General features: G+C 33.3%; 1 protein-coding gene across 1 annotated transcript; it reads right to left on the bottom strand.

Moving 5' to 3' along the window:
- Positions 1–3739: 3739 nt before the first annotated feature.
- Positions 3740–4921, bottom strand: LOC141588358 (actin-related protein 2-like). Its single transcript, XM_074409806.1, has 5 exons — positions 4862–4921; positions 4579–4682; positions 4401–4469; positions 4261–4324; positions 3740–3979 (listed from the first exon to the last, which is right to left on the bottom strand). The coding sequence occupies exons 1-5, from the start codon at positions 4919–4921 to the stop codon at positions 3896–3898; spliced, it is 381 nt and encodes a 126-aa protein (XP_074265907.1). The 3' UTR covers positions 3740–3895.
- Between the last annotated feature and the right edge of the window lie 6337 nt (positions 4922–11258).

The following is an 11258-nucleotide window of genomic DNA, read 5'->3' as shown; positions in this document are numbered from 1 at the left end:
GAGTATGTTAATATGTATATGAATCTACATTTCCTTCAATTGGTATCAGAGCCACGGTTGTTTGCATGCAAATTGGTTAAAAGTTTTTCCGAGTTATAAGAATAACAAATAAAACTTGTAAAATTTGTGTTATTATGATATATCACGAAATTATTACATGCATGTTAATATTTCTGGTCCTAAAATGTTTTAGGATATTTTGGTTAATTTTTCGGACTTTATTGTTCATAATTTACATTAATGGCATTTAAATGTGATTTTATGAGTAAAAATGTCATTTTTGGTCTAAAATTAGCTATACTTCGAATTTTCACTTGATTTTTGGATATGTTGTCACATATATTATTTTGAGATAACCTGTAAATTTTCATAATTTTTGGACTTGTTATGCTCGAAAAATGAATTTTTCATTATTAAATTCGGATTTAGGTGAAAAATAGGTTAATATGAGTTAAATTTCGAATCTGGTCATAGAAAATTAATATGTTGTCACATGCAATTTTACAAGATGTGTGTAAAATAATTGGCTATAAAGAAGTCTTTTTGCATGATTTATGGATTTTTGAAGAAAAATAGCATAAATAGTGACATTATTAGTTGAAAATTAATAAAACATAATCTATGACTTAGGAAAAACGTCTAATGTTGCATTTTATTATATTTTTCAGATCTAAAATTGAAAAGTTAATGAAAATAATTTTTCCATGTTTTTATGATTATTTTATTAAAATCGATAAACCGCAACATTGTTTTTCCGGAAAATTTTCGAAATTTTTAACCTAAGATTTTGAACATTATGAGAGTCATGGAATTTTTCCAGAATGTTCATGAATTTAAATTTCAAATTTTGAATTTATTTGAAGTTTTGTGATTTATTTGAAGTTTAATAGCTTATTTTTGTAATTTTGGTCCATTTATGAACAATTTTATAAAATATGGTTAATTATGGTCAAATTATTAGTGAAGACTAAATTTTGAGTCCTAAGAGGTTAGGGTAATTAACTTATGCATAAATATGAGTTTATGTATTTTTGTGATTATAAAATATTGAAATCACGCAAATCCGTAAAAACCGAGTAATATACGATATTGGCTAATTAAAAGGCGATTTAGCATAAAATTGAGCATGTTTATACATATTATAATGCTGCATTTTCTTTATGATTTTCATAATTTTAATTTATGTAATTTTTGAATTATGTAATTTTACTTAGTATGGCCTTAGATTTAATTGGTATTTCCCGAAATGTATGGGAATATCGATTCGGTTGTAATTTTTATTGTGATCTCGTATCACCGTTTTTGTAATTTAATAGATTTATTTTATTTTAGTTACAAATGTATAATAGGAAATTATGTAATTTGTTATGTAATTTTATTCATTCCGGAGTTCCAAAAGACGGATTTCTTCAAGAATGGCGATACATAAAGACGGTGTTACCTCGAGATGTGTGCCACAACCGAAGTTCAAGGGACCAATGGAGTTGGTTTCCGAATATGTAATAGATTAATAGTTTTCTATTTTAGGAAAGGCCATACTAGGATTTATTTATCTTTATGCTTGCATTTTATTTTATGTCGCATGCATCGCTAAATCGCCATAACTAAAACATGCATCTTTTTATCGAGTTTATCGACCGTGTCAATTAGAATTATCGTAGTTCACCGCTTTCGTTCACTTAAAACGTGATAGATAATAAATTGACATGACCTCTCGCTAAAACAATCAATTGAGACATAGCCTTACCAAATAGTAGAAACCATGAAAACCTATTTCGCGAGGGAGTGCGCTCGGCCCCACCGGGGTACAAACCTTGTTACGTAGGGGAAGTGGGTGATGAATGTTAATCCACCGAATTCATGTTGATAAGGGATGTATCGGCCACACCGTGCCCAAGTTAACGTGGGTTTGGATCATGGACACATTTATTCGAAATTTGGATTGAACTCAACAAAAGTATTTGATAAGGGATGTATCGGCCCCACCGTGCCCTTGTCGATGTGTTTTGGGCTAAAGATAATTGTTAATGTAATATTATCGACCAAGAGTTCTAAAAGTAGAATCGATTAAAGAGTTAATCCACCGAGTTATATTGATAAGGGATGTATCGGCCCCACCGTGCCCAAGTTAATATGAATTTGGATCTTGGAATCATTTATCATAGTTGGGTAGAGGTCACTATGTAAATGCTATACTTGTTTTTTCCAAGTATTAATAAAACGATAAGTGTTAAGTTTTCCTTTATTCCGTTATTATTGTTCTATTTCTTTACCACAATTTATATACGATATCATTTCGATTTTGATTCAAACCTCCATTAAAATATCGTAACTAAAGACAAATTTGAATTTGCTTCTAAAACCTCATATGAACCATTGCTAAGGATCTCTTGTAAAGAGTATAGATTAAATTTATTCATTATCAAACAGGTTTTTGATTCTTGACTAACACATCTACTTACAATGGATTATTATTCATATACTTAATTGAATTAAGTACCTTGAAGCGATAAATTGTTTTGGTGATTAGATTTTCAGAATTCGTAATTGACCAAAATAACGCAACCACTTCAATGAAAGTTTTAAGACTAAAACGAACAAATGAAGAGTGATCTTCATGAATTCAATTTTGCTTCTCAAAGCAAAGACTCATTGAAATGAGTGGGAGCATTCTCTTAAACCATTAAGATGAGAATGAGGTTCAAGAAGTAAAGATTATAATGGAATTGATACGAGGTAATGTTATAGGTAAAGTTGTTGAGAATAACGATACTAAACCTATCAATTCCGACCGATAAAGTTTCCATTGTCTTAAATGTTGGACACTAGAAAGGAAACTACCCCAAATTATTGAAGAATCAACAAGTTAGTTGTGAGACATCTAATGGGACCTTCTTCGTTAAATGTTTATATGATTAAACATAAATTTTGCTAGGACTACTTCGTCAATATTAGAAACCGGTGGTGGTTTTCATCATTATGTTTGATACATAGGATGATTAGAATATGACGACTAGCAACAATGATGTCGAGAGATAGAGTAATTGTGTACTCAATCTAGTTTTTGGATTTAAAGTTGTACTTAATTATGACTATTAAGTGCATAAACTCTAAATAAGAATATAAACTTGTTAAGATACAAAAGAGGTTTTCACTTTTGTGACCCTATACACCACGATTTGATGTATGGCTAGCCCATTATCAAGGTGATTATATTCTAAACCAAACTAGAATGATATATCATGTAGATGATGTAAGATTCAAATTGGTAACCCAAGATTCACTACTACAGAAATCATGAAGGACATCGGACTTCTAGACACATGGACATCGGATTATAGGCCGATGTAGAGTTCAGTCCCGTCCATATGGGGTGTAATGGACATGGGACTTTAAACCGATGTCCATTAATATATGCACATCGGATTTTTAAATATATCCGATGTCCATATGAGTAATGAACATCAGATTTTAACATTAATCCGATGTCCATATGTGTAATGTACATCAGATTTTTATAGAAAGCCCATGTCCTTTGAAGCTAGAATTACATCGAACTTTTATAAATCCGCTGTCCTTTATATTGTTTTTTTTTTTTTAAAATTTGAAAAGAGCAGGCCAATTCATATTGCATTACACCAATTTGAATGCCAAAACATTAATACAAAACATGCCAACTGCCATTCAACCAAAATGATCGATTTCAATTAATAAAAACCGATCCCAATCAACATACAACGCAACCGTCTCCGTCATCCGAATTCAACAACTAACGAACAACAACAAAGGGCATAACAAATCCCAGCCAACATAACATATGGTCTTGCAGATCATGTAATCAGTTTTTCAAAATGCAACTACCTAATACATTACTACGCTAGCTAGCTATCTACGGCTAGATATTGAGAAAATAGTTCGCCCACAAGTCCCGAACCTCATCTAATTCTTCTTGTGAATATGGCGTGGTGTCTTGAAAAACCTGTAATGCATATTAATGACACTGGGGCAGTCAGACATGGCCTCACAAGGGCAGCTTCATATAAGCTAATAGTTAAGGGAAGAGGGTGCAGCAGCTAGCTCATTGCATAAGGGCATGAATGAATGATGATAACACAATCTCACTGGAACTCCAGTTATTGTGCTACCAAAATTGGTGAATCGAAACATTAGATGTAGCTTGATGCACATCCTACTAATTACAAACTAAGCAAGACAAAGGAACGGATGCAAAACATTAAAAGACCTTAGACACAAACTTACGGTATAATTCTTCATTAGAATGGTGGTTTCTAGTCCCAATTGATACTCACGTTTGTAATCATAACTGCAATACACTATAACTGGTGTAAGATAAAATCATCTGTAATTCCATTTGTTTAGCCAAACACATTTATCTTAACCTGGTATAGCACAGCTTCTCTTTGATTTGTCTTACAGTTTCAAAATCAGCAGCTTTGTTCATTGCATACCTTCAAAAGGGATATAATATTAAAGAAATTCAGTAAAAATGTTCTAGTTAAGTCAAGACAGAAACCAGCTTGGATAGCAACAGCTTATATAAAATGAAGTCATTCTCACCCTCTCCGTGTAAGCAAATCCACTAGGTAAGATGTTACATGCCTCCCTGCCACATTCATTCGCTTTGTAAGATGTGGGAATGAGTAACCATCAACAACTGGAACCTGAGGAAAGAGTTTAAAAATTTAAGCTCACAGAAAATGCATATATGATAGTATGAACGCCACCTACTGAAAATTTGACATAGTGAATGTGCATGGGGAAAACCTGATTAAAAAATTAATTTATCTGAAGATAGAAACTTAAAAAGAACAGAATAAGATGCCATGATTTCAAGAATTACCACGTGGGTGACTCCATCGCCCGAATCAATAACTAGTCCAGTGAGCAAGCTCAAAAGCATGATTTAGTCAACAGTGAAAAATGAATACACAACCAGTAGCTTCTTGTGTGAGGGCTTTTACTTGAGCAAAGAAATTTAAAAATCAATGCTTAATAAGGATGTTAAATTGAAAAGTTGCTGAATATATTTCAAGGTCACTGTACCTTGAGCATATAAAGTCAGGACAGCCTGGATCTGGATGAAGACACCAGAAAAGTTGTACCTCTCAAACATTGTCTCCACCTACATTGTGACCGAAATTACATAACTTTATCTTCTAAAATGATTAATACACGAATTTTCGTAAGCAAGATGATTGTGACACAAATTTAGTAACATCTTCTGACACTGTCAACAGGTGAAAAATCAATAAACAGGGAGATCAACTCTAAGCTTTATTACACTGATAAAAAATTTGACAGTGTAGTTATATATCAAGAAAAGTTCTAGGCACATTGTAACACCTGAAAAATTGACACATCTAATTACATTCCAAAATTGAATACTCTTTAAAAAAAATGAGAAGTTACAAATTTTGACAACTCGAACTATCGTCTGAGAAACCTTGCAAAATGGATCATAAAACCCAAAACAAGTGACCACAAACAAAAATCTAATAGGACATAGGAGAATTCCTTATTTGGACTGTCAGATAATATGTCAAATGATTACAGTCATAAGATATCAGATAAGTCTTACACTATTCATTTACCTCAGAAACCATGCTGATCTATGGTAGAGTCAATGCACATCAATTGTTAGAATATTCACGTGCATCTCATACACTCCGAAGGAATTGAATTGAGATGTTATCATCTCGTGAGCTGCGCTACACAAAAGCATATCATACTGAGATTATATTTGCACATTACGTCACAATAAGGGGTTTTTACGGCTAAAATGGTATAGATAAACATGCAACAAACATTTCCAACACTACTATTTTCTCACCCATTACCCGCTTCTCCTACAACAGATCCCCAATACACAATTGAATAAAGCTGGCGACAAGAGTAAGTTTTAGAAAAAAGCGAACATCAAATCCAATTTTCCCCAATTATATACAAAAATAAAAACCCTAGATCAGAAATAAGAGCAACAAACTTGAAATAAGAATGCCAAAATTAATCAATCATCACACAATGTAAATTAAGCCCAAGATCATCTATCATAGCCCCAAAAAACCTCAGATCTCACTTTGTTGAAATAGAAATAAAAATTGAAATAAACCTAGTGTAGTAGAATACCACATACCTGATTAAAACAAAAGAAAGAAATATAAAAAAAGACAAGCAAGGTAGCGGCGACGCAACAACAGCAGGACGACGGCGGTCGGAGATCGTGGGGTGAGGGAGGAGGAAGGCTAGAAGGAGAAATGACTGAGGGTTTAATTGATTTGGGAAATGAATGAGGGAGGGATAGTCAGGTTACGGGAATATGATAGTTGGCATATGTGACGGATTTTCCGTCCAGAGTTTTTTTACCTTTATTTTACATGTTTTTTTTTTTACTTTATCGGGATTATCCTATATGACGGTTTTTCCGTCACTAAAATATACATTCTGACGGATATTCCGTCAGAAATCCGTCACAATATATTAGCGCCACTTACACTATTAAACGCGCCATCTTTATCTGACGTATTCTGACGGAATATCCGTCAGTATTTTATTACTGACGGAATTTCCGTCAATATTCCGTCAGTTTCCCTAATTATCTGACGGCCTTGAGAATCCGTCAGAATTTCCGTCAGTTTCCCGCGTTTTTTTTGTAGTGAGCAGCAGCTAGGATTTTGGGTTTTTGATCGGGTTTTGAAGTGAAGAAGCTAAGGGATGAACGATGAGATAGAGAAGAAAGGGATGAGTAAGCTAAGGGTTTGGGTTTGGGTTTGTCTTAAAAAACGAATGATATGGAGTAAGTATAATAGATTGACTCAGTATGCTAGTGAAAATAATTTGGGGCGGGGGAATTGTTTTCATTTTGCGCCCAAATTGAGGATTATATGGACATGGGTTGTAATTTAATCCGATGTCCATTATAATGGACATGGGTTGAAAATAACAACCGATGTCCATATAATATAATTACATCAGACTTTTATAAAAATCCGATGTGCAAACTTATTACATCTGTTTTTTCAAAAATCCGATGTCCATCCACTGATGTCCTTGATGAATTCTGTAGTAGTGATTAAAACTTAAATTTTGGAATGATGAACGCAAAGAGTTATCGAGTACTCTTGAAACCATTAGATTGTTAATGGTGTATGCGTATCTTGTATTCAAAGCAAGATGTCTCGTGCCTTTTGGTTGAAAAGGAGATCGAGTTTGTAAATCATCGATCCAAAATAGGTTGATCATTTTCTTTTACCAACGATTTAAGTTGACGCTAATATGTTCACTTAATAAGGTAAATAGAGAAATCTTTGAAGAATTTCAAAGAGTTCAAGGAATCACGATTTAAGTCGTGATGGGATTATCAAAGTGAAGACTTTGATATAAGCCAAAGGAAATGTGATATAGTATCACAAGTTAATCTCTCTTAGCATGCATTATGGAATAATGTGTGATTAGATAAGAAATCAAATGCTATTCGATATGGTTTGGATTTCAATCAAGTTACTTTGAGTTACTTGATCCTTTTGGGGATTTTATCATTTTTGTCTAAATTATTTTTCCACTAAATCGAATCATATGAAATATGAAATGGTAAAAGTACCATGTTTGTAAGTTTTCACAAGAAACAAATGCTCATTTTTCCTTTTCCATTATCACGAGTACGACGGGTTTGTGGCTCGTGAAGCTGTCTTTCTAAAATACAAGTTTATTTTTAGAAGACAGAGTGGGAGAAATTATTCAAGAGCCACAAAGAATGCCACAGAGTATGTTATGTCGCAAGAAAATGGTCTTTCTTGGCTACATGAGACGTTTTGTGTAAGACATTGTTTCTTCAAAACCTAGGAGGTTAAATTCGTCACTTGTTAAAAATGATGAATTCATGCTACTTTTAAGAAAGTAAAGAGCTTATAACTTACAAAAGAAATTGTTTGATTCAAGTTGATTACTTCTAGAAAGTAATGAACATATGACTTACATAAGAGTGTTTAAAGTCACAACTCAATACAAGGCTTAGAGCCATGAAAATCCGAAATGAAAGGCTTGATTAGTGACAAAGGGTTTTGCACTAATAAAGAGATATTTCAAAGCAAGATTGGTTGATTAGTGACAAAGGGTTTTGCACTAATTGAAATGCTTAAGTCTATTTGGGTCTTCTTAGGGATTGTGTTTCATTATGAGGTTATGAAATACGTAGCAAGTGAATCTAAAACCCACTTCTTCAAAAGAAGGAATGTATTCAATACATGTCATGAGTTATGTAGATTCTTGCAATCCTAAGATAATGTGAAACTTAAGAGAGGGTCTTAAGTAGGACATCAATGAGTTGGAATCAACATTTTGATCATGTGATAAAACATTTCTCGATAAGTCGAGAAGTTGTGTTTATACATGAAGTTTAGTGGGAGTTACGGAATTTTTAATTAGTCCGATATGTGGATGACATATTGATCATTGAGAATGATTTAAGACTTTTGGAGTATTATAATACATCTTGAATATCCGAATTTATGAAGATAAATCCACATGATATAAGCGTCAGTAAGAAGTCTTATGTTGATAAGATTCATGACTAGTTCAATTAAATTGAACATATTTGATTGATTTCATTTGCTTCCGCTGCCGAATCAATTAAAAAGAAATGATGTATAACACTTCATATGCTTTGAGTATGATGAATTGTTTTCAAAATCGAATTTAAGTAATCTTTACCAAGTAAGCTGTAAAGATTACCCTTAAGTGCTTGCAGAAGCATTAAGGAAGTAAAGCAAAGTGTTTATGATGCAATATTGTGTAAGGGTGTTACACAAGTGACAATTGACAATTGAGATTGCGCATGGTTTCCGACAAAACCATAATCAAAACACATTAGGATGGTTAAGATACCATTGTGGCTATGATAATTAAGAAGTAGATTTTCTAGAATCGTTCTAGGCAATAAAGAACAATGAGAAATATTTATAACGGAAATTGAGTACACTTGTAATCATGAGATGTACAAGAGGATGAGTCCCGCACACTGTGAAAACAGTGGGAGCTATTCTTAGGCTAGAGGACCTATGTCTTGATTGGATCTCGACACGTACTCAGAAAGTTTTGTGATGCAAATGTATACATTACAGAGGAAAACGAGTATGTAGTAAGCTTGAGTAAGGTACAAGAGATTGATAAAACCTACTAACCAAAGCCTTCTCAAAGGCTAAACATGATGAGTCATGTCATTTCAATTGAATTGAAATGAACAACTACGTACAAGATCAAATTAGATTATAGAACATGAAATAGTAATCAGGCATTGACTATTCATGTGTGATAATCGCATTTGTCGTTCGAGTTTTATTTTTAAAACTCTTTTATTATACCTTGTTACATCCAAACGGGTTGTAGAGACAATTGAACCCCGTTAAAGTGAACACGGATTAGCATGGTATTCGCCCATAGTCACTTGTATGAGGTGACGTCTCGAAGTGACTAGAGTGTGATGCGATTGATGGCAAGTTCAAGTGCCATAGAGTCATGTGAGATGACTAGTCGATCACATAGGCAGACTGTTAGGAACATTTTGTCGGGCCTAATGACCGCTTATAGAGTTCTGGCAAATTTGTATAGCCTGGTCGTGGCGAGAGCTGCTATAGTATTCAAATGAGTCGATTCTTTTGACTAAAGACTATTCACCTAAGATGGCACGGTTTCGGATTAACTTTGATTTGTGTTACTACGACCTTCGTAAATGGGGTCAAATGGGCATATTTTGGGTTATGATGGCTGTGGCTAGTCGAAGGGAATGAGTGCGATAGGAATTGTCCATCCCCTTGTCAGGGTTAAAACAATATCTCGGGGCCACTCGAGGAGTAATGAATCGAAATGCGTGGCCACGCTCGGAAGGTATCCGAGTGGATAAATCCGGTCAATCGAGTTATTCTCCGGATCGAGGAAACCATTCTTGATATGATCACTTGCAAGTACGACCGAAAGACACCTTGCATTGAGTGGGAGATAGTAATAGGACAAGAGAATTGGTGACGCACACTTGTCGAGGACAAGTGGGAGATTGTTGGGAAATGTGTCCTCAACAATAGTGCGATCACATGATTTAAATATCATTATTAAATCTCATTTTAAGAATACAATTGGGAAGTAATTTTGTTACTGTCAACTGGTCAACATATATCGGTAATGATTGGTGACTAGAGTTTGACATTATACGTCGTGTGACGGTGGTGATCAGTTGACCCCTAGGTCATACCTAAAGGGCAATACTCTTAATTGATTATTTAATTAATCGTATAATGTTGCGAGTTAATTAAATTACTTGAAAATTGACGGACGATTTTGGAAGTAAAATTTACGTATAAAATTGAAATATGATTAAATGAGATACGATCTCGAGTAATTGAATTGTTTCATTACTCGGATGAAATAATTGTTTAATGTAACAATTAAATTTGAATGAATTGTTATAAATACAATCAGTTGTAATTTATAAATGGTAAAATATTTTGGCACAAGTAATTATGAAATTACTAAGTCGATTTTTGTTTGTGACGTATGTTTATTAATACGTTGATTTTTAATATGTTAAAAATACATAACAAATTTATGTCACATATGACATGTGACATATTGACAATTGACAAAAATAATATGGAATCCATATTATGTAAAGTGCCGAAAAATTGGAGGAGTGTTAAGCTAATTAATTGTTTTATTTAGTGGTAAACATAATGATTGAAAAGCAAGTCTAGCCATGCAAGCCTATTGTTCATTGTGAAGAACAATTTTTTCATGCATTGGCTCTCCAAAAAGCCCTCCTCTTACACGGTTTTGAGAAGAACAAAACCCATCATTGTTTTTCTTATATTTTTACCTAATTACACTAAAATGTGTTAGTGAGATTATTCTAATTCATTCATCCAAAATTAGTATTCTAGAGAGATAAAAAGCTCTCTATTTCTCCCTCCATAATACCGAAAATATTCAAAGTGTTAACAATATTTTTGGTTCAATTTTCTACCTTGATTAATATTATACTAGTAATTGTAATATTAATTAAAATTAAGAGGAGCCTTGGGTATAAAGCTTAGGGAGAGATCTTATACTTAGATCTTGTTCATCCATAAGGAAAAGCTCAAGATCAAAAGAGAAAGGTGATCTCTTTTGTGCCCTTAAATCCGAAATCAACAATGTAAGGACATGATTTCTCTTCTATCATATTATTTGTTTGCATGCATAAAATCCGTTTT

The sequence above is a fragment of the Silene latifolia genome, chromosome 1 (assembly GCF_048544455.1).
Source record: "Silene latifolia isolate original U9 population chromosome 1, ASM4854445v1, whole genome shotgun sequence".
Lineage (NCBI taxonomy): Eukaryota > Viridiplantae > Streptophyta > Magnoliopsida > Caryophyllales > Caryophyllaceae > Silene > Silene latifolia.
The sequence above is the reverse complement of the archived record's forward strand: the minus strand, read 5'-3'. Positions and strand labels throughout refer to the sequence as shown.